The sequence below is a fragment of the Rhinolophus sinicus genome, linkage group LG04 (genome assembly GCF_036562045.2).
Source record: "Rhinolophus sinicus isolate RSC01 linkage group LG04, ASM3656204v1, whole genome shotgun sequence".
Taxonomy (NCBI): Eukaryota; Metazoa; Chordata; class Mammalia; order Chiroptera; family Rhinolophidae; genus Rhinolophus; species Rhinolophus sinicus.
Window position 1 is genome coordinate 124,647,195 of NC_133754.1, and position 25,635 is coordinate 124,672,829.

Below are 25,635 nucleotides of genomic sequence, written 5' to 3' on the forward strand. Positions count from 1 at the left end.
TGTCTTGCAGAATAAATTCAGCATTTGAAATGAATTTTAATTTTTCAGTAAACATGGTTGTTTAAACTAGTTTTCCAGTTCAATTTCACTTGAATCTAACACATTCAGTATGTTTTGAATATCAAACAACCTCAAGCATTCCCTATAGAACAGATGGATACATTTTTTGCCTTTCAGATAGAAAGTAAGTAAGATTAAAGTAAGCTATAATATGTACACATCACAAAAGAATGCAATCAATCAGACAGGTTAAATCAGTGAAAAATGCTAGTTTTTTCACTACATTACAGAAGAGTCACCTGGTAAAACCAAAGGAGCAGTGAGTGACAATAGGCTGAGATAGCAAGAGCCAGAAACTGAAAGGTCTGCGTCCTTCTCCTCATCATCTTCATCTTCATCTTGTTCAGCAGGAATATGGATTTCTGGTCTTATCTAAAATGACGGAGAAAGCAAAACTAAAACATTATGTAAAATCTTTTCTTTGTCCTTTTTATGTCAAGATTTTAAAATTGCATTAAACTCATTGCTCTATAACATCAAAAGACCATTAAAAATTAATTTTAAAAAATCTATTTATTTTCAGATTAACTAAATGTTAACCTCTAATCATCTTATTAGATACAATCCTAGGTCCATGTAAAGAACTAAGGATAATATAGTAAGAAAATCACCATAAGCCAATATAAGCAATGATTATTATAGAAAACTAATAAAATTTTACACCATCCGACAATAAAATGCAAACACTGACACATTCAATATATTGAACTTCCATGGTTTATAATTAAATATTTGCCTTGTCTGAATACATTTTTTTTTTTTTTAATTTGTGATTCCAGCCATAAGACTATGACAAAGCTTAAAATCTTCCAGTAGCATATATAGTAGAGATCAGGAAAGAACAGAATGCTTTAGTGGACTTTTTTGTGTGTGTATGTGACTTGGCAGTTTGTTGCTATAGAATATAAAAACCTAAAATCTGTAATTGGTAGCTATACTTTACTGTGTCTCATTTGCAATTTTAAGATTTTGTGGTTGCTCTGTGATTAGTTAGGTTTGTTTGAACCAAAAATAAAAAATGTAAAAAGATTACCACTGTTGTACTTTCTACAAGATACAATGTTAAGCAATTAATTAAATTTTTAATACTTTCAATGATACACCATCATAATGCCCATATGGAGATATTAAGCATTAGGGGAGGAAATCTAAACATATAAAAGTGGCCGCTATAACCATGAAATGCCAGAACTCAGTCATTACCATTAGCCTGTCTCCCAGAGTTATTTTTAGAAATAATTAACAATTCCTGCAGACTGCTTTCTTCATAGGTCCCCAAAGAACTGTTCCATTTAGGAACTGCAGTGAGTCAGGATTCTTGCAGGGGGATTTAGAAAACAAGAGGAAATGCTTCTCTTAAGTATAATAACCTCAACTGCAATGAAGCTTTTCAATCCACAACTAGTGTTCTCTTCAAAAGTGAAGGAGTGAAGGCAACCTGTCTACCTGAGCACTTTCTAAGACAAAATTTAATTCAGATTCAATCAATATTGAGTACCTAATTCTCAGAGGCCTGCGCTCACCTAATTACAGAGATAACAACAATGTGTGCTCCACATAGGGCATGATGGCATTTGTTGATATCGATGCATACCAGGGAAATCCTGGCATGTCTGCACACCTTCTGGTTCTGACAAGCGGGCTTTTCCACGTATCTCTGGTCTGCAGAGATACTTGCAAGTTGCCAGGTTTCATATCATCAGGAATTAACTTAGAGATGCTTAACCAGGCCTCATTGCCTTAAAAATTCCCTAAAAGCAGTTGGTTCTGGGTCCATCTGCCTTGCTTCCTGACTTCTTACACATCATAGCACAAATTGAAAATAATCTTTGAACAGCGTACTGGGGAAACAGACAACAATGCCTACACCTGGAGACTGCATCGGTAGCACCAGTTACCGCACCAGTTAGCTCCTTAGAGCATGGGGAAGGTCTGACAGACATCCTACCACAATGAACAGGATACCTGGCGAGCCGGAAGGCAGAGGGAAACACTGAAGCTAATATGAAAATTCAGAGGGATGGTGAGGACGTGGAGAAATCAGAACCCTCACAATACTGGTAGGAATGTAAAATGGTGCAGTCCTTTTGGAAAACAATTTGACAGTTTCTCAAAAAGTCAAACACAGTTATATGTCCCCAGCAATTCCACTCCTATGTATATAACCAAGAGAAATGAAAATACATAATCACACAAAAAGTTGCACAAAAGTGTCCATGAATGTGAGTGCATTACTTATAATAGTGCCCGCCCCCTCCCCCCAAAAATGAGAGCAACTCAAACACCCAAACTGATGAATACAAAAAACAAAATGTGGCCCATCTATATAATGGAATATTATTCTGTCACAAAAAGGTATGAAATACAGATACATGCTACATGTGAATGAACCTGAAAACATTATGGTAAGTGAAGTAAGCCAGTCACAAAAGACCACACACTATATGATTTCATTATAGAAAAGTTCAGTCCAGGCAAATTTATAGAGACAGAAAGTAGATTAATGGTTGCTTCAGTCTTGGGGAGGGGAAAGGGGTAATGGGAATTGACTGCTAATAAAATGTTCTAAAATTAGATTGTGGTTGCTCTGTGATTAGTTGCACAATTCTTTGAGTGTACTAAAACCACTGAATTGTGTGCTTCAAATGGGTGAATTATGTCTCAATAAAGCTGTTTAAAAAGAAAGGAAGGGGGGAGGGAGGGAAGCAGGGAGGGAGCAAGGAAGGATACAAGAGGCGAAAAGGAAAGGGGAGAGGGGAGAGGGGTCAGAGGTGTTAGCAGCAAAAGCAGAAGAATAAGAAGCAGAAGCCCCACCACCTTCAGCGGGACCTTAACTGGTGAATGAACTATGCCAAACGACCATGTGCTTCTAATTCCAGAATTATTTAGTATAACAGGAATACAATCATTTATGCACACATTTTAGCCTATCCAGTCTTTCTGTTCAACCTAAATTACTTAAAAGGAGTCATAGTACCCAGACCATCCGCATTTCTGAGACCCACTACAGAAAGACCTACCAGGTTGGGGATAAAAAAAAAAAAAAATTGATCCACTCATTCAGCTTAATTTGTCTTATTTCACATTCACATAACTGAATGCCTATATTATCTGCTATATTGTAAACAGCATATGCCTGCATCTTACATATGCATATGTTTAACAAAGAAACTACAGATATATGATAATTTAAGTATAGATGACACAAGTGGCCTACTAATAATGGTATGATTACTCCTTAAATTCTGTTTCTTCAAAGGTGAGTTCATTCTCCTGAACAAATTAGCACTTATTGTTAGACCTTGGTTCCATTACTTTTCCGTCCTCCTCTGCTCATCTCTTAGAATTATTTGTTCCAGCTTCCCTATGCTAGCTCTAGTTTTTTCCTTTGGTTTGTGCGCAGCAACTGAATATGATCAATGTGAGTTACAACTAAGGAAAATCAAGAGACATCATATGAGAAAATACACATTAAGATTATATAATTTTGGAAATTACATTATATTAGCTGCAAAAATACCCAGGAAAACCATACATATATTTAAAACACACATGCATGCATGTACGCATACAACTATGTCCTTCCAATTATAGCTATGCTTTATTGAAGAAACTTAAATGGAGAGCCAAATATAAAATGATAAATTGCTTTTAAAATCTGCTTCAAATTGAATATTGGAAAGTTTGTCCTACAAAATGCCTCACTATGGGTTCTGAACCAGATAACCTTTCAACCACCGGTGTGTGTGTATAACCTATGAAAATCCAGGAGTTTGTGCATAAACAGAGGATTTTATTTGGAACATGTCAAGTATCTGCATACATTCATTTAAAAAGAGAAACGGCTTCTGATGAATGCAGTGACATTCATTTAAGTCAAAGCCGAACAGGTTACACCATATTAATACCAACTCAGCATGCATAATGAGTTTTTTTATATTACTCACTTCTAAAATTAACTCCAGAAATCAACAACACAATTTATCTTAAGATTTCTATAATAAAAAGTTTAATTTTTAAACAGCTGAATATTTTTTAATGAACCCAAGTCAGAGTCAATTTTCTATCTACATGTTTATGTATTACTGATTGTTTTACCAGAAAAACAATTCTCTACAGTTTTTTGTTTGTTTATTTTTGCACTAAGGAAGGCAGAGGAGAAGGATAAATAGCTAAAAAGAACAAAGAAATAGAAACCAAAAGGGAGAAAGCATTCATGTCTAATTTTTAGCATTAGAATCAACAAGTCCACATAGAGGCTCCCCCAATTTTTTTGACCAACTTTAGATATGCACGTTTCAAGTGATTAACAATGACATTTTCACGAACCAGTGAAACATGGATTCATCCACATTCCCAGCGCATAAAATGGCCTAGTACTTAGTATACGTCCAATAAATAATTATTAAACCAATGCAAATCTTAAGTGTCTATCATCAATAATCTCACATAGCTTCCTAATAACAAACCAATGACAAGGAAGATGAGTTAATAAATTTGGTATTCAAATCCCTCACTCACATGGTGTCTCATTCAGCTCTACTATTCAATGACATGTTCCATCTTACCTTAGATGCAATGTCTTATCCAACCCTAAACCTTTTTTCTAATGTCTGCCACTCCTCTACTACCTTTTGTTCTACCAGCCTGTTAGTTTTCAATAAGTTTCAGTTTTAAATTGCTGCATCAATCAACAAGAAATCTTTCTCTAATAAATTCAAAGAAGGGTAGAGCTTACAAAAGTAGCTGAATTATAATCTCCAAAAGGAGCCATGTTGATAAGGATAAATTATATCTTTTTTTAAAAAAATGTCTACTTGGAATTCATACTGTGCTCATTTGGAAGATTATGCCACAAGTTTCCACAAGCAGAAAGAGAGAATGTGGATGTACTTGCACCGGAAAGGTACAGGTAACCTTTAATTTTGTGAGTAAATGAAATTACCCTCGGTGCAAAGTGAGTAATCTCTAACAAAGAATCTTAGTTTATATAAGTCCCTACCTGGCAGGCACTTTTGAAATAACTGAAAACAAGCTTTTCTAGAAAATGAGCCTCAATTTCACATACAAAACAGAGGTGGGGAGCAGACGCGGTTGTCTCCTTAGCTTCGGGGACTTGTTTGGGATATGAACACGCACTGACCACATTCTGGATTTTTGGTCCTTAGGTGTTCCAACAGCCAAACCAAAAATCAGTAACCAACCATAAGGAGAAGAATGCATGGTGCAGTCTCGGAAGCAATGATTCTTCATGAGGAGGCATCAAATATGGGCATCAGAGGCAGACAGTTTTCAAACCTCTTATGTCACCTCATCTTAATCCCACTTGAGAATATCCACAATAGTGAACCATTGTTACCTTGGGGAGTGAGTCATATCCCAGAAGGGGTCAGGGCAGAAGAAAAGGTTGAACACCATGGCTAAAAAAGGATAAGCCTTCGAGATTTCCTTTACAGCTCTTCACATTCTGATGGTGAAAATGCAAGCATACACAGAAGCCCCAACTCTAAGTACATCACTAATCTTTATGTCGGAAGGTATAAAGAACTAATTATGGCTATTCAGGGATCAGAAACTACAGAAGAGTTAGATTAAGAAAATATCTAATAATCGAGTATAGCATTTATCTGATTATAAACTCTAACAAATATAATCAGAAACTGGCTATAACCCTAAAGTAAGAAAAATTATAAACATGTCAATATTTAAATAGTGAATACTATGTGAACATTGTTTAATAAAAGCTATTACTCTGGCTGGAATATTATAAGAATAATAGCTAAAAATAAAGGTAGTTGTTATGCTGTGATCTAAATTAGCAATTGCTTATTAAAAATTATAATTTATTAATAAATGGCATCTTCCCAGATGCTGCAGCTAATCTATTGGTAGGAGTTCACACAAGAAATTTACATGCAGCTTTTTTTTTTAACCTTCTTTCTTTCCTTCTTTTTTTTTAAGAAGCTATGGGTATTGTTAGTTATCACAGAGCAGTCTGAAGCCCCATCTTTTTAATTTTATGAGTCATAGGCTCATAAAATTTCTTTTTCTTAAGGCTTCCCATTGCAATAACTGCATGACAAGCCGGCCAATCAGTTGTTGAGTCCTCGACAACACGGGAAACCCTTCCTTACTTAGAATTTGGTTTTAAAGAGCCTGTCCTTCAGTCCTGCTTATGTGGTGCCCCTATTCAGGTCAGTTAACAGAGGTCTGCCTGGTTCTTACTGCCATCTAATCTCCATACAAACTCAATCTAGAAGAAAAAGTCAACACATTTTAATGCCTGAAGATCCCAAGAAACTCATACCAAAACTTCTTGCCATCTGACCTCATGGACAGATTCTGGGTAATGTTACACATAACTTCTTCGAACAGAATGTCTGCCTTACACTCTAAGGCAGGGGTGTCCAAACTGCAGCCCACGGGCCAACTATGGCCCGCAATCCATTTTTTTATTGGCCCACAGCAAATTCCAAAAATATAGTTAGTTCACTTAAATAAACCAGGTGAGGCAATACGTACTTCACCTTGAGTGAGTGGCCTGGCTGTTTGTGTATTTTACCGCATATGGCCCTCGGTGAAAACCGTTGAAAAAAGTTTGGACACCCCTGCTCTAAGGCATTCAATAAACATGTGTATGCACTTGAGTGCATTTAAATTAGCAGTAACACTAAATGTGAAATCGGACCCTTAACTCCAGAACATAACCTAATAATTTAAAGCTCGTTATATTAGGTAACCTAATAATTTAAAGCTGATTATATTAGGTAACCTAATAATTTAAAGCTGGTTATGTTAGGTAGATACTAGAAAAGGTTGTATGTTTTTCATTTCATGTAAATACTAAGATAATGTCACACTATGTGTTAACCCTTAAAAGACAGTGACACTTTCCTCATCAAGTTCTCTGGGGCTAACCTACACGTCATTTCACACTAAACTAATAAACAGCAGATCTTCTCACGTGGCATCTCAATGCTGTGTCACAAACGCAATTCTTTGGCTGCACAGGTAGTATAAACCCTAGTCAGTGCAGGCCATGCTTGGATTTGAAGTCCAAGATGGCGCACTGACTTGGCAATGTGGTTCCCACAGTGTCAGATCCTCTGGAGGAAGCCAAGGGCTCACATACACAGTCATACACCCTGTCACCTTAAGGAGACTCCATTGGAACCACAGGGGTCTTCCATCTGCTTCAGAGAGATTTAAATTCATTATCTGTGACGACTAAGACCACTAAAGTCTTTTACAGATTAAACAGATAATATAAATTCTTATCTTTGACAGAGAACATATGTACAGTTACATCCACATCCATCAGGTACGCATCTCCTAAGAGGAGGGGATACAAGTAAAGTTGTAAAACCCAGCAGTAAAGAGATATCAGTGAGAAAGCAGAAAGGCCTACCTGTTCAGGTAGATGAAGAATGGTGTGCTCTCTGGCACTGAAGTGTGAGAGTGATTTATAGGCAGCGCTTGCTACAACTGGGTCCTAGAGAGGGTAAAGGTAAAACAAATAACATAGATTAAACATTAATTCTGGAGGAAGAAAGTCTTCTCTCACCACCCTCAAAGTTCTACCATCAGAGCTTTAAAAAATAGTACTCAAGCCTTGCTTAATCTGTCCCAGTTAACAATAGAGAGAAAACAGCACTGGGCAGAGGGATCCAAAGCAGTATTCTTTTATCCTCGTTTGGACCTTAAACATAAAGTATCTCATAATCGTTGAGGCCCCGTGCAGTAGTATGGCTTAGTGGAAGGTGTAATGGTTTCGAGCCTGATACGCCTGGAACTGGATTCTGATGCCAGGTACTCACGGAGAAAATTAGCTTTTAGAATCGAAGCTCTTTCACGCATGAGTCAGGCATTACATCACTGACCTCCTCTTCTCTATATTCCTTGATTGGAAACTACATCCCAAAAATGGACTGGACTTCTGTTTGATATGCTTATTGGTGGGGGGAGGGGAGGGATAAAGCAGGAAAGGTGAAGGACCATTAAAAATATGAGACAATGGTAACAGTCTCTCTTCAAATGTCAGCTTCACAAAGTAGAAGATGTATTTTGTGGTGAAAACGTATTAACAAGCGTAAATTGAGGATAATATTTAAAACCTAAATTTATTAATAGTCATAATTCTTTTAAAATCAAGAAGCCATCATTTCAAGGGAGTGATATGTATTTGTTATTCTAAGAATCTTATTTGATAGCTCTTTCCCAGCTTGGTTCTATTTTACTGACACCCCTTGTGACAGTACCTTATTTTGAGTGTGGGTCCAGAGGAAGCTGAGGACTTGAACTTTAAAATTCTGAAACATCAACAAACACCAGAATAAAATTTTAAGACAAAGATAAAACTGAACATAAATAATCTAAAGTAGCAAATAGTGGAAATTAAATCACTTTAAAAATGGTATCATTAGTAACTGACTTATTCTATATTTGCCCATCATTCATAAAATGAATATACTCAGAAACAGACTCATCATTTAAACACATGGATATTTTAAACATCATGAGACTGTAAGATGATTAAATTTAGAAAATAACCACTTCTTACTGACCTCTCAAGTCCTAGTACAAATGTCACTCCTCTCTTTCATGCCACTGTTCCTGATCCCCCAGTACAAGCGCCATATGGCACATGGCATACTTGAGCATCTAGTGTAATTGTGTGTGTGTGTGTGTGTGTGTGTGTGTGTGTGTGTGGTTAACTCCCTAGTAGGTCATACACTCCATAGGGCAGTGATTGTCCTTTCCATATAAAGGCCTGGATCATAAAGCCCAGGACATAAAGAACATAAAACCCAGTTTCTCAAATGACAAACATTTAATAAATAATTGAGCATAAAAAGTCATTTATCTTCTAACGCTCAATGTCTTGTTATTTCAGCCACATCTAACTTCTTGCCCTTCTAAATCATATAAGGCTTTCCTACACCTCCTTGCCTTTGCATATTCCATTGTCCAAACTTCAATGGGATGTAACATTTTGTTAATTCTTCAAAATTGTAATCAAATAGCACCATCTCAATAATGTTTCCTTAAATTCCTAAAAGTGCTGGTCACTTTCACCACCACCTCTCATATCCCTTTGGTTAACTGTACTCAGCAAATGTTATTGTAATTATTATAGCTCAGGTCTACTTTCTTTACCAGCTTTTGAGATTTTGGAAGGCAGGGAATGACAATATGGTATAATGGAAAAATATAGGCTCTGGAGCTAGAAAGTCCTGGGTTTAGACACCAGCTTTCACTTAGAAACTACAGTGTTGGTCAAGTTACTTGTCCGGCATATAGCAGATACTCAATAAATATTTGCTTAATGAATGGATGGACCTTTCAAAGGCTCAGATTCTTTAGCTATAAAATTAAAAATAATACCTTCCTGTCAGATATTAGAAGTAATTGGTATAAAATAACTAGAAGAGTGCCGAAATATAATAGGTACTTTAAAATAGTATCTATTCTTGTTTATTAGTATCTCTAAAGCCTAGTACAATTTTAATAAATTGTGAATAAACGTACCAAGCACTTTGCAAAACAATTCAGAAAATACACTAACTGAAACATGGACTCTATTTTCAACAAGCTTGTAATTTAACAAGGAAAATAGTGTGTAGATATATAGATAAAGATATATCATGTAGCATGAAATAGAAATAAATGTTCTTAGGAAAGTATAGATTAAAAAAACTTTGAGATTACAAAAATATTCTCAAAGGATGGGATAAATTAAACCAATTTTTTACATCCTAAAATAGATTTTTAAAATTAGAGTTGAAAAAAGGAAGTAATTCTAGCCGAAAGAACAACATGAACAAAGGAAAGGAAATAGAAAAGTTTGGAGGCAACTTTGGAAATTCCAAGTGGTTCAGTTTTCTTGGAGTGCAGGAGGCAAAAAAGCAGAGTGAGACCAGATTCTAAAGGCCATACTGATGAAGTGTAAAGAGGTCAGATTTCATTTTAGGCAAACACAAGGCACTGAGGTGACTAGGTATAGCAGTGACCTACGAAATACTTTGGGAAAATTACGTTCAACTCTGGCTTACATGCAAACAAACTCTAAGTAGTTAAAAGAAAATAAATTATGTAAATACACAGGGAAGGAGGGAGGGAGAAAGCAAGAGAAGGAGGGATGGGAAGGAGGAGATTGGGAGTAAAAAAGAGGGAGAAAAAGAGGGACAGAGAAAAAGAGGGACAGACAGAGAGAGGTCTCCCCTCTACATTTCTTTTTTTTTTTTCCCTAACCCCCTTTCTCCCGTCTTCCCCCCTCCACTTCGGTTCAAGCCGTTGTTTCTCAGTCTAGTTGTGTAGGCACAGCTCCCTGGCCCATGCTGGTATGATGAGCCTTGCGCTCACGTGGAGCACTGGCTGTTCATGGCCGCCCAGCTCCTGGGAGAGCTGTTGTTTACAATCTTAGCTGTAGAGGGCGCAGCTCACTGGCCCATATGGGAATCGAACCTCATTAGGAGCGCGACGCTCCAACCACCTGAGCCACCAGGTGGGCCCCTCCCTCTACATTTCTTTTCTTCAGCTTCCAAGTAGATTATGGTCACCGAAGGGAAGAAACGGATAGATGGAATGGCCCCAAAGCAGTCTATCTGAACAACAGAGAAGCTTAAATATTAATATACGCGTGAAGATAAAGCAAAACAAGTTGCCAGTGGAAAGAATGTAAAATCTGAAGAAGAAAACCTAATCCAAAAGACAATTAATAGCCATTGGGTAGCAAACATAAAAACCCACACACAAACCACTTCATAAATTAACCTGTAGTGAAATCTGAATAATTCAAAATATAAGCAACACAAAAGTATATGAGTTCAGTCCTTAAAGACAGAAAATAAACATAAACAACATGTCCTCACTTTGATTTTCAGTCTTAGTTCCTTTTCAGTAGCCTGGCAGACTTTCCGACAACATAAAGATATATAGCAATGAAAAGTTGCCATAAAAAAGACTTCTTGGTGAACTATATACTCTAGGAGACTCAAAATGATTCTTTTTTAATACCTAGAACAAAAGTCCAAATATGAGAATAAACTCACGATATCCTGTATTGATTCAATGATGCATTCATTAACTACTTACTAAATATATATTATGTGCCAGGCATTGTGCTAGGTATTGCATCTTCAGTAAGAACAAATTTGATTTTATTCACTGTGGGTTTTCAGAATGATTAGAAGTATTATCCCATAATCCTGCATTATCGTGTGATCTAAAACATAAAAGGGACAATTACTGGAATCTGATGGAGGGGTAGTTTATCAGTCTGTGAAGCACTGAATCAAACTAAAAGTCCACCAAGACTTCGAGTGAAAACCAACTGCTGCTCTTTGAAGGAAAAAGAAAAAAGGCGAGCATAAAAGGGAATATGGCTACCAAAGTAGAAATACAAATGAATTTGCCAGCCTCTCAATTTCACTCAAAGAAGAGATAATGAAGAAAATGTTAAGCAGTAATATATAAAGCTTATAGCAAAGCATCTTTTACTAAGTGCTTCAATCATTACAATGACAATGAGTAGTTCATAAAATTGTTTTCCTATTCTAAGATGGCTTGATTTTATAATCATCCTCACTGAAGAGTATAGATGAAGAGGACAGATATAGGTAGAAAACGTGAACTAACATGTAAAAATCAAATCTCTATGGCAAAGCTAGGAGCAAAGCACAAATGACAATATGTCTATACTACTGGGAGAATCTGTCCTGCTTTATTTAACATCTTTGTACATTATTTAGAGCTTAAAATACCAACAAAATGAATTTAAACTGTTGGCCTCATGAATTCTAAATTTTAGAAACATTACTTTTAACATACTGACTTTTTAAAATCTTGACCGTACTCGCACAATAAAAACTTGGTATCCTTTATGAAAATAAATTTTAAAGACACAGAATTGATAAGGGTGGATATCTTCCTACTCCTAAGAGTCCATAAAGATATCAACAGGTTCTCAGAACAAACAATTCTAAAGGATTTCTGGCAAAAGATTACAAATATTTTTTTTGCAAAAGTTATTAGAAAGCACATGTCTTTCCAATGTAGAAACAGACACTTTATTGAGCTCCAAATGCATACCTCATATTCAGCTGTATTGACTGTTAAGGAAGGAACCAGAGAAAACAGCTCACTGAGGGTCTTCAAAATGAGAGGTCTCGTGTCACAGCTCAGCTTTGGGGAGAGAGCATTCCAAGTGGAGCGAATACAAACCACCTGTGAAACAAATAAAAAGTCAATGCCAAAGAAAATCCCAACTCCTACGAAGCCATTAGTAAAGTAGCACTTTCTCTTATTATAAGGAAACTTCAGAACAAGGTCATTCCCAGAAGTTAAGATTTGATAAATTATCACCCCCTCAAAAGAAATTATTTAAACCAATATAAACTGCTGTTGAAGATCCAGCCTGCCTCAAACAATTGCTGTTTTTACTACTTTATTTTGGGTAACCACGGAAATAAAACTCTCTCTGTCTCTCTCTCTCTGTGTCACACGTGTGCACACACACAAAATTAAACTCCAGATTAGCTACATACATTGTTGAAGAATCGGTCTCTGAAACAAAGGGTAAGATAATACTAGGACATTTCTAAAGCCATTTCTAAAACAGTTCTTGTAGTTTTTCAGCTCTGTTGAAACTACATCACCATTCAGAAAATTGGGATGTTAATATGTATATAAATTAAACACTCTTAAATTATCTTACAAACTTTTAAAGGAGGTAGGAGATTAGATTATTTAAAATAATAATTTAGGACTTTGTTTTAAAAGTCACTTCAGATTTTTAAAGAGGCTGTTAAGTAATAAAATAAAAGCCCGACAAAAATGTTATTCTTAAATTGACCCAGTTTCCTTAAACCAAGTATTCTTAGTTCACTTCAGTATCTAGTTATATGGATATTCAAATGTCTTAACTTCAATTCCAACTACAACAGATGATTTCTTCACTTCCAGATATTTTATTAAAATTTTAAAACTCAGGCAGGAACAGTGCCAACACAGATCAATTAGACAGAGTTTAACAAGGATTAATCTTTCTAAAATACTCCAATCTCTTCTCTTAAGCTTGAATTAACATACACAATTTATCTCCATCTATATACATAAATTATTTAGAAAAGCTACATGAGGTAGTCAGTGAAAAGATGTCAAAGATAAATGAATAATATATGCCTAAGGACACAGATTAAGGAGAGGCTCAACGAAGATAGAAGAAAAAGTATCTGAAAAGTTGGATTCAGTACTTTTGCTCTTATTTTCTACTTTCCATGAAATAGCAGGAAAAAGTTCTTCGACTTGGAATCCACTAAAAATTTGGATTCCATTAACATTTGCTAAGGGTAGTACTATATGCCAAGCAGAAAAATAGGCACATTTACAACAAAGAAGTAGCTCCAATATTAAAAATTATCAGTGTTTGAAATTTTAAAAAATTTTCCTTAAAAGCTTTCCACTCAACATTGAGTACATACTCAGAGTAGTATACAATACTAAGAGGAACAGTAAAATATAAAACATAATCTAACTCTTCAAAGAACTTAGCATCTTGTCAAAAAGAAATCTATATGTAATTCTAAATTATTGGAAAACAAAAGGTAAATGATTAGATTGGGAACTATGTCCAACAGGAAATAGTTTCAAGAGGAATCTAGGAGGAAAAGGTATGTCAGTAGCTAGGAGTCATCAGAGAGCATCAGGAAGCCGTAAGTCATAGGATGGGACTTGAAGGAGGAATGGACAAAAATGAGGCAGACAATACACATGGAAATGGAAAACATAGTCAAAACACAAAAAGCAGCATGTTATAGGCACAAAAAGCAAGAGTACGAGAGAGGAAAGGCTCAAGCAGCCGGGAGTACCTGGAATACCAAAACAATGTGAACCAGAAGCAAACAAACAAGCAGATAAAAAAGGCAGCCTCTGGACACTTCTGAATTGGGGAATAAATAAAATTAAAATGCAATTTTTAAAAGATTTGTCTGGTAGTCTTATAGCTGAAGTCAAAGCGGTCATCTACCTCTGTCTCTCCAATTCCAATAACATAAACAGCCTCAAAAGTTTTCTAAAAAACTCATCATGCTCAATATACTCACTAATTGTCCGTGCTTTCCTCTCACTTTGAAAGCCTATCCAATTCCAATCTATGTTGTTTCGATTCAGTTCAAATCCCACTTCCACAATGAAGTTTTCTCTTATAATTCAAGCCCTCATTTTACCCTTTCTTTCCCCCAATTTCTAACATCTAAAACTCTGTATCACCCAATTTAGCATTTAATTATATACTGTCTAGTACTGTTCACTCTTTCAATGAATGTAAGTTGTCTCCTCAACTAGCTATTAAATTTTTTAAACACAATGACCACGTCTTAGATTTCTTTCCTCACTACTTAGCACAGTAATAAGTATGAACGGATTACCAGTACTTAGCGACTGAGGGTACTGAAGCCTGAGGAATGGCAAATCTGAGGTAGAGATGAAAAGAATTAGAAGAACTTGGAGAACATATTGGAAAGTGGAGTATTGGTGGTGAATAAAAAATCACATTAAAAAGGAGAGGAAACCGAAAGAATGAGCACATTTGCAGGAGATGGGGGTAAAGAGCTCTGTTTGAAACGGTTTAATTTGAGTTGATGGAAAGACATCCATAGAGAAATATCCTGCAGGCAAAAGGGAAAGGAAAGGTCTATAACTCAGATACGAGGTTGGTCAACAACAGCTTTGCCATTTGAATGTTCCCATAAATCAAATGCCAGGAGGAAGTATGGCCTCCCCGACATTCTGATGTACTTTGCAGATCAACAAAAAAGCTCTCTGGATACCAATTACAGAAGCACAAAAACGGCCTTGCCCTTTCCATGGGTGGTGGGTGGGGAGTGAGGCTACATTCTCCAAGTATTTCCATGCGTTTACAAAAAATTTTTTTAAAGTCTACTTCCTAGTAAGTTTGAAAAGTTATGCCTGAAATGGTACTCTACCTACCGACTATGAGAAAATATTCTAGACTCCCAGCCATGAATTGTGGCCTGAAGTGTAATTACACAAGGTATAGGTATACACCTGTAGGCGATATTTGCAAATACAGGCTTGCCCATTCATAATCAGGAAGAGGGAAGCCTCTAGGTAAATAAACAAGGCTGCTTTCTCTGACCTTCCCAGCCCTGGGTGATTCTTGACTAGATCTTCGGGCCCTGAGAGCTTCTTGGATTCTACCTATTACCATCTTGCTATGTCCATCTCCTTGGACCATGTGGATTGGACCCACTAGCCTTTTGACCTGTGCAATCTGTTCAATCACATCAGATTAATCAGGCTCCTGGCCTTTACTGCCTTGTTCTGCTCATTACCCAATGACTTGTCTGTTTTCAAAAACCAGATTGACTTCTGGTTCCAGCAATATGAGGGCCATAGCTAAAATGACTGAAAAAGAAACAAAGAAGGAAATACCTGCATTGAGGTATTGTAAGGAAGTTAGCAGTTTCTATAACCTAATAGCTTGTGTTTAAATGCCCACATGGAAAGAGGCGATATAGCCTTCAGCCTACAAAAGCTGGGGAGTTGGAATTAAGACCCCCACATAAAACCAGCATCCCTTGACATGATATACCCTTAGTGTAATGGTTGAACTGGAAATCACTAAACTGAGAAATTAATATAAAAAATGGCAGTGAACTGGGGGCACCTAGACCACTCTTGAAGGAAACTCCCATAACACGTAACCCAAATAATTCACATTGAAAAAATAAAATAAGCCCTTCTAAAAATGAGTTCGTGACAAAAGAAAAATTTCACTACATGAGTCCATGCATCCTAACGAAGTTTAATTTTAGAATGGGGCTTGGAGAAGTGGTTGATTCCAAGGCTGGGGTAGAGAAAATATAACTTAAGTCTGGACCACCTTATGGTGCCAGAAAGTAAGGAAGTGTTCAAAAAAGGATGTGGACTTATTGAAAGGGCATAGGAGCCAATCTGAAAGAGTTCCCAAAGGCCAAATAAATATCCATGAGTTTACACTAGTATAAATGAATGAATGAATGAATGAATAAAAGAGAAGGAGCAGCTCTTCCTTACAAAAGAATTCCAATTAATAAATGTAGAAGCAATTAAAGAAACAGAGTAACAACAGACTTTTCAAAATTAACGAGACCAAAACACCATGCAATAAGGTCTTAAAAGTGCTGAGGAAACTACTACCGTGTTTCCCCGAAAATAAGACCTAAGTGAACCATCAGCTCTAATGCGTCTTTTGGAGCAAAAATTAATATATAAGACCCGGTCTTATATTATACTATACAAGATACTATACTTACATTATACTATACTATATATTATATTATACTATATAAGACCAGGTCTTGTATTATATTAGACCCAGTATTATATTATATAAGACCCGGTGTTATATTACCCGGTATGATATGATATATGATATGATGTGATATGATATGATATGATATGATATGACATGATATGATATGGTATTATACCAGTGTCTCATATTATAGTAAAATAAGACCTACGTCTTATATTAATTTTTGCTCCAAAAGATGCATTGGAGCTGATGGTCTGGCTAGGTCTTATTTTCAGAGAAACATGGTAGTCTACAATACTAAATCCACCATTCAACAATAAGGGAAAAAACAAGCAAAAATAAATAAAATAGGAGGAACAATACCTAGGTCTTGTGCACATACAGCATAGGAATATTTATGTAGAAATGACTCACAACATCTTGCTTTGTCTTCTTTTTGGAGAAGTCACCCCATTCTAAGTGCTTACATTATGCATATTTTGTTGCTATTTTTATTTTTCAGGGACAATGATACTTTTCCCATGTTATTCTTCCACAAGAATTTTAGCAACACTAAACAGTACCGATTAAGAAGACCCTCTACAGTGTGGTATACTGGAAAGAGCACATGACTGGAGTCCGAAACTCCAGGCTCCCCCACTTGGTAGCTGTGTGACTATGGCAAAGTCATTCATCTCCTCCAGTCTGTTTCCCCAGCTGCAGAGCAGAAATAATACCAGTAACACTTGCTCTGTGTATGGTACCAGGTTAACAGTAAAGGCCATATTGAGACAAGTGTATGCAAACGTGCTTTAGACACTGTAAAAGATGGTTATTGCTGTTACAACCAATGGAAAACATAACGAATCCCAAAAGCATCAGAGCCTTTGCGTAGAATTCTTGTGCTGTAAGATGACTTTGTTCCTTCACAGAGGAACAGATAGCTACCTTCTCATTTTACTTCTAAAAGCTATTTCTAGAAATTCCTGAGAACAGCCTACTCCTTTTGTCCTGATGCTTTACTCTAAATAGGGAAAGCTTTATAAAAACCTCTTAGGCTATGAAAACCGCCTTATTTGCCCTTCTCATAATGAAGGTCAAAGAAATTGCCTTCACACTTAAAGGACTCGTCATCATCATGCAGTGAAGCCCTCTTCAGCTAATTCAGCACAGAGAATTCACAAAACAGGGTGCCTCTGTTATCAAAATACAATAATAGGGGATAAGAGCGAGTTTCAGGAGACACAATCAATGGAGCAGAAGCAACGGAAAAAATAAGTCTTTCTTATCCTAATAATGTGGGGTTAAAAAATGACTAGCACAGGTTTATGTAAGCAATTTCAGTCTGTCGATGTCTGAGACTAGTTTATTAAAAAGGCTGTGCTGTAGAAAACAGTAGGAATAAATATTGCGTTTGGCTTTTTAAGTCCCTTATAATCTAAAGGGCAGTAATTCTGATGGTGTGTTATTAGAGTTACTCCTCTTCTGTCCTGTTTGTGGCAAATAATGTAAAGGCACATTTCTAAATCCCAAACTGTGCCTTAGCGAACCAAACATATTTGTACTTGATGTGGTAAAGCTGCTCTCGTGTGAACAATCCCTAACATCACTATGCCATTTCCAAAAGAGGTACGTCAGAGACCTTCCTAATTGTTCTGTATTTCTGAAAAACTGTGTGGCAGTTTGTAGTGCAGACTTGTAATTCTATTGTAATAATATCTGAACAGAAGAGGCTTAGAACTGCATAAGGGACACAAGTAAAGAGAGAGGCATTTATTAAACAGATTGATCTAGACTATCAAGCCACCCGCGGGACTCACTACTCAGTAGCCAGAGATTTTAGGTTTCTCTTTCATTCCCCCATGTGAGAAGCTGCAGCTTCCCTGAGATACCTCCCTACAGGGAACAATATCTTCCAATGCAAACTCCATTGATTTCTCTGTAGGAACAGAAAGAATGACACAAAGAGCTCCCTGCAGGGATGTTCACTTTTCAGTTTTCCTAGATTCTGTCTGGATTAATTACCTATTTCATGTTGAACATTCTTTTGGCATGAACTGCAAACTCACAGTAAGAATGTGTCAGAAATATCCTTTTCACAGGAAAATGATTAGTGCTTTATTCCCCTCAAATCTCCTTCCCTTTTCAGATAAATGGAAGTTAGACTCCACGGTAATAAGGAAAAATAATAGAAATTCAATTAAAAGAGCTTAACCCCCCCCCCCAAAAAAAAAAACCCCTACCTGACAGAAAGTTGTTCAGCAGATACAAAATTAAAAGCAAACAAGCTGAGTATCTACCAGCAACAAGAATAAAATATGATTCATCGAAATTTTAAAAAGGGCTATGGGGACTATTATGACTGCACTGCAGAAAGAGACTAAGAAATACAGTTTAGTGCCATTTCATATTGAAAAATCAACATGCTGTGTATCAAAAATAATTGATGAATTAAGCAGTCACTTTAGAGGCTCTAAAAACACTTTAGAGAGTAATTTTAAACTGCAAAGATGAAGCTTTTAGGAATACCGATTGAGTTCAGTCCACTTTAAAATACGGAGTTCCATGAATATATTTCTAAGTAACCAATGCTGACAGTTACTGAAACTTAACCTGATTACCTGTTCACTGAAAATGATTCTTCTACCCCTCTCCATACACTCTATGTATCCACAGATTTGAGGATAATAGAACTGATGACTTCCTCACGGATAATAATAGTGAAGACCAGTCTCTCAGGCTTGAAAGGTTTACACAGATCTACCTACAACGCCTTAATAACAAGGAAATATACCTGTGACCCCTTCCCAGAGAAACAAACAAGCTTCTGGTTAAGAAAATAAAAATAAAGGCAAAACCTATAACCTAAAAGTTCAAGAGAAAGAGAGAGACATTTTCAGCAGGACTTCTTGAGGAATTATTTTGGTCTTTAGTGCTAAAATCCAGTGAATTAGTACAAAAACTGTTCCCCAAAACAAGATTTGCACAAGCGTGAAGTTTTTCCATCCACACAAATGCAGCATCTAGCATAGCGCTTTGCATGTAAAAGCACTCCCCTCAAAATAAATGAGTTGAATGAATGAATGGTGCGAATTGGCCCACCACCAACTAGAACAGGATTGGATACCTTTTCTGTCAAGTGCCAGAGAATTAATATTTTACGCTTTGGGGGCCACGCAGTCTGTCAAAACGACCCAACTGTGCCATTTTATCATAAAAGCAGTTATTGGTTATAACAACACAAATATATTGCAAATATTGATAAGTAATCACTGAACAAGAGCCACAAAATCAGAAAAGTCATGACTTGTATGGAAGACAGAGATGATGATGACTTGATTGAAAAATGTGTCCCCAAAATCAATATTTTGAATTGTCCTTTTTGTTTGATGCCCTGGAGGTTCTAGACCTCAGAGTAATGACCTAAGAAATATTTACAGTAAATAGAGATCCGACTTCCTTTTATAGAGTAGAAAGGGGGCAATTACGAAAGGAGACATTGGAAAAGGAGAAACAGCACGATCTCAGACAGATAAATGTTAGTGAAGACATGGAAACAACCAAAATGTCTTTCGATAGATGAATGGATAAAGAAGTTGTGATATATATACACAATGGAATACTATTCGGCAGTAAGAAAAGATGATATAGGAACATTTGTGACAACATGGCTGGATCTTGAGAGTGTAATGCTGAGCGAAATAAGTCAGACAGAAAAAGCAGAGAACCATGTGATTTCACTGATATGTGGTATATAAACCAAAAACAACAAAAGAACAACACAAACAAATGAGAAACAGAAACTCATAGACACAGACAATAGTTTAGTGGTTACCAGAGGGTAAGGGGGGGTGGGGGGTGGGAGATGAAGGTAAGGGGGATCAAATATATGGCGATGGAAGGAGAACTGACTCTGGGTGATGAACACACAATGGGATTTATAGATGATGTAATACAGAATTGTACACCTGAAATCTATGTAATTTTGCTAGCTGTTGTCACCCCAATAAATTTAATTAAAAAAAAATGTTAGTGAAGAGTAGACAGTGAAGTTGAAAATCTGGAAACATAGTCACTTAAAGCTAAGGATGGCTACCTACCCCTTAGAAAGTCTTCGAATTCCCCCCATGTACTTCTGTTTGTAGACTGCAGCTTTAATGAATTGTTCACTGCAAATTGCAGATGGTAACTTCTTGGACCCAAGTCTCTTGAGAGACAGCAAATCCAAACCACTCCTAAGCAAATACTAAGGAATTCAAAAATTCAAATTACAGTATATATAAAAAATCTATAACTCTAACTGAGCTGTTAATGTCTTCTTAAACTATTCTCAGAAGTCTACACTGCAACTGAATAACTGATACTACAGTTATATCAGAAATTTTGGAAAAACATTAGTACTACAGCAATGGTAAAATAACTATTCAAAGCAAACCCCAAGTGCAAGAGGAGAGAAGATAGTTGATTTTTAAGAGCCTGCATGCCACAGAAGAGAATAGTTTAAAAGACGAGGAAACAAAAGGCGCTAAAAAGAAATGTCATGAAAGTAGGAGACCCAAGAAAGTATAGGTCTTTGGAGCCCAGGAGAGGAGGGAGATGTTTGTAAGGAAAGCCTTCCATGCCTTTTTATACTTCAGAGAAGTTAAAGAAGCATGGGGAAAGTCCATTGACTTTGCCAGAAATAGTTTTTTTTTTTTAATTTGCCATACAAATTAAAAGTTAAATAAACCACTTTCTGTTTCAACCTTTTTATTATAAAAAATTAGGAGTATAAAAAAAGCAATGCTTGCCCGGCCCCTAACTCTTTTCAAACTTAATTGTCCATTTGCATCAGAAATGTAAACTTGCTAAATAATAAAGGCCCTTGCAAAGATTAAAACACAAAAACATTTATCAGAGCGTGGTTTATAATATGAAAAAAAAAATCACAGCAAAACAGAAGACAATCTAAGTACCCCACAATAGGAAATTCATTACAGCCGTGTGCTCATTCAATTAGATGTTGGGAGTAGATTAGCAAGCAGACCGGGTGCTCAGGATTACCTGTTGGCTGAAAAACGGGTTACCAAATACTATTAGGTTGGTGCAAAAGTAATTACGGTTTAAAAGGTTAAAAATAACTGCAAAAGCCGCAATTACTTTTTCACCAACCTAATAGCATGATCCTGTTTTGCTATATACAGATCTCTGTGGTTTATAGGTGATTTTTAATCTTCTTTTCCTGAATCATAACTTCACACTTTCCTCTTATAAACATATAATTCTTCAGTCAGATTTTAAGGGAAATGCATGTCCATTTAGTGAATTCGAGCCTTAATCATTTTTCTATAATTATTATTTTTTGATGCCCCCCCCTTTCCTACAGCTTACATAAAGGTTTGTTTTCCTATGATGCCCCAAATTAGTGTATTTTTAAAATGACATTTGGCAATGTGATCATTCTCTTGTAAAAATTGACAATTACGTTTCCTCTGTGCACCCACCTAAATTAATATTTGTTCAGGGAAACTTGGAGGTTTACTATAGCTGTTCTTATTTTACAAAATGGAGCCAAACATCTTACACCATACATGGGAAACCTAATACAATTCCAAAGGTTTCTTTATACACCCTTATTGCCAGGCATAATTATTGTTCCTCCTTCCACAAAGCTTAAGCCAGGCATTAATAACTATTCCTGCCACATCAACTAAATATATGGCTGGTGATAACTATACAATCCATAAATATATGACAGGAAAATAATACTGCACAAAACTAAAAAAATTTGGAGCAGATGGACTAAAGAGCTTCCTGTAGGGTCTCTAAGAAAATAATAAACAGTGGCATCATCAGAATTTAAATTTAAGACGCTACAACATGTATATGTGCCTTGAAAACCTTAGGCTATGTGAAAGAAGCCACTCACAAAATAATACAGATTGTATGACTCCATTTATAGGAAATAGAAAACAGACACATTTATAGAAAAAGGAAATAGCTTATTGGTTGTATAGGGCTGGGGGCAGCCCTACTTAACATCAGGGGGACAGGTATTTTGGTATCAGAGAACTAGGGTAGTATTTGTATTAATCAGGATTCTCCCGAGAAACAGAACCAATAGGAGATAGATAGATAGATAGATAGATAGATAGATAGATAGATAGATAGATAGATAGACAGACAGACAGAGACACAGACAGATAGATGAAGAGATTTATTATAGGATGTGGCTCATGCACTTAAGGAATCAAGAAGTCCCACAATGAGTTGACTGCAAGCTATAGAACCAGGAAAGCTAGTGGTATAATTCAGTCTGAGTCCAAAGGCCTAAGAACCAGGGGGCTGCAGCTCTAAGTCCTATAGTCTGAATGCCTGAGAACCAGGAACTCAGATGTCCAAGGGCAGTAGAAGATGGGTGTCCCAGATCAAGGAGAGAGAGAATTTGCCCTTCCTTCACCTTTTTGTTCCATCTGGGACCTCAATGAATTGGATGGTGCCAGCCACACTGGTGAGGGCGGATCCCTTTATTCAGTCTACTGAATCAAAGGTTAATCTCTGCCAGAAGCATCCTCACATACACACCCAGAAATAATGTTTTACCAGCTATCTGAGTGTCTGTTAGGTCAGTCAAGTTGACACATAAAATCAGCTGTCACAGTGTTAACACAACCTCATAAGGTTACGATGAAGATGCCTGTAAAAAGACTTAACACAGTACTTGGCAAGGGGTAAGCACTCAACAAATGTTTGCTCTTGGCATCGGTGTAAGATTACATTCCGTTTTTAATTCTTTAACTTGGGTAATTTTCTAAAGATAGATCAGACATTGGACCACCATCCATTTTTAGCACTAAGCTGGTTGCACTTCATCAGAATTCAACATCCATGGGCACTTTGATCAACACCTTTTCTGGGGTATGAAGAGCATTGATTGGTACCTAGGGTGTTCATCTGGCATCTGATTCATCCAACGGTGCCAGCTGTAGTTACCATAAAACTCCTATCATGTTGTTTAGGGAAGGCTCCCAGGCCAAGTGGAACAAGTAAAGAGAGTTTAAAGCTCATTTCTCCTTCACGCTCTTTTTTTCCCCTCACGCTTTTGCAGTGAACTTTTGGCTGCAAAAAACAGTTTAGGGCTGAAGGTAACAAAGTCCAATAAAAGCAAAAGAGGAGCCTCAGGAAGTTGGCGGTTTCCCCCGAGGCTGGCTCTTGCTTTAAGCTTTAAGAAAGGGAAATAAAGGAGATTTGGAAGTTTCCCTTGACTGTGTCTAGCCTAACCTCCAGAGTAGGAAAAAAGGCAAGACTGCACAGAAATTCCACGTAGGCATGGCTTCTGAGTTTCAACCCTCAGAAACCTAGCATCGCTGCAACGAGGCACCTGTGGCTGAGGAGGGAGCGTGCCAACACAGAGAGAGAACAGCCACATTCTAGCCTGGAATCTCGGAGGGTAACGCAGATGTGTCTACCTGGGTGTAGAAGTCTGAGGACTTCACACCACTTCCCACCCCCATACTATAAGGAGGTAAATGTAAATTTCTATCACAGTAATAAAAGTTTGAGATTTCCTTGGATGTCTCATTTATTTCAATGTGTCATATAGTTTATTCTTAGGTAACTTTCATTATGTTAGCATTTGCACACGGGGAATTCAGTTGCAATGGTCAACCCTGTTTTCCAAAATGTCAGGAGAAGTGAAAAATGTATATCCTATGTAGAAAACAATATAGGAAAAGCCGTACTCCCATATCATGCAAACTGGAGTTCAAAAGGGAGAAATCTTTATGGATAGAAATTATATACCCTTGGGCTAGCAATTCCATTTCTAAATATTTATCCCTAAGGACATCGATGTGTGCTAAGGTTTAGCTCTAAGGATGGCCATTGCAGCATTGTAGATAATAGTAAAAAATGGAAAACAAAATATTCATCAATAAAATATTGATAGAAGTATGATACATGCAATGCATAAAATATGTAACCATTAAAAATATGTGTATACATATTGCCAGCAAAAGATGTACATAATATCTTAAGAGGGAAAATTTGGTTATGCTAAACAGTATGCTCCATATTATCTCACTTTTAAAAACATCTATAGCTATACATGTATATACAGAAAAAGACATGAAATTATATATGGCAAATTGTTTAGTTTTCTCTGAATAGTGACATTATGGGCAATTTTTTCTTTGTTTCAAATTTTGCCTATCCATATTTTCTTATTTTTTAACAACAAACATCTTGTGCAATATAAAAAAAAATACTTTAACAATTCAATATGCATATTCCGAAAAGTAAAAATTCAGTGAAAGAATAAAACAGAAAATGTGAAATCAGAAAATTTCCCGGACAAGTCAAGAAATCTAAACAAGCTGGAATTTAAATCTCATAATAGGCCAACTCCTGTTAAGAACTAGGACTAGAGATGAATAAAAAGAGCTTGTATGCTTCCAAAGTAGCTCACAGAAACACAAACACGGAAACAAATATTTACAGTAAGTTATGATGCTCACATATAAAGGGGTCCATGAGGCAAGGAGGGAAGTACATAAACTTAAGGAGTAAGAAAATTTCAAAACGGAGAAACAGAAATTACTCAATAAACTTCATTATTAACTTAACAGCTATGAAATGTCCCACTAATAATAACTGTTTTTTTTTTAACTGACATTCTTAGATTAGCTTAAATTCATTAAACTTCTAAAGTACTCATGCTTTGTAGGATTTATCACAACAGCAAACAGGTAAGTGTACCCTGAATGATTGGCTCCAGGTGCCCAAAGAAAGTTTGAAACTTAGAATGAAGGTTTCCTGAGGGTGAGAACGATGTCTGTTCTTTACATCATTTATCTCTAGCATCTAACAGTGCATTGCGCACAGCAGGCACACACATTTGACTTGGATGAATAAACATGAACGAACAAATAGAAATAAAAACTGTCAGTTTATCCTTTTCTCCAGGGCAGGTTGTCTTGCCAGTCCCAAGAATGTCTTTCACTTGTAACTTACAATCAAAACCTCTCAGACTGCTCTGCAACTGCTGACCCTACACCCTAACCAATCGTAAGTGGTTCTTAAGTTTTCCATGGCTGGATCCTGTGTCCCCTGCTCTGTAAATCTCTAAGCCATTCTTCTTCACCCCCTTTTATTTATCAAGTGGCAGCAGACTATATCTTTCCCACCCCCTTCCCTTTGGGGTAGGAGGGGGTGGGGGATGGGAAGAGCAGTGAAGAATTAATTACATCACATGATATGATACAGAATAAAGGAAAAGGGATTAGCCTTGTATTTAAATC

The 25,635-nt window shown here is 36.6% G+C and overlaps 1 protein-coding gene across 2 annotated transcripts in view; it reads right to left on the reverse strand.

Moving 5' to 3' along the window:
- FOCAD (focadhesin) overlaps positions 1-25,635 on the reverse strand; it is a 275,278-nt gene that overhangs the window by 99,894 nt on the left and 149,749 nt on the right. For both annotated transcript variants that reach the window (XR_012495704.1, XM_019750360.2), the window contains 4 exons: positions 12,151-12,285; positions 8,319-8,369; positions 7,469-7,552; positions 300-432 (listed from right to left, as the gene is read on the reverse strand). Coding sequence is in view for 1 of the 2 variants with exons in the window: in XM_019750360.2 (XP_019605919.2) it covers positions 300-432; positions 7,469-7,552; positions 8,319-8,369; positions 12,151-12,285 (403 nt within the window). In the remaining variant the exon portion in view is untranslated. The remainder of the gene's footprint in view (positions 1-299; positions 433-7,468; positions 7,553-8,318; positions 8,370-12,150; positions 12,286-25,635) is intronic.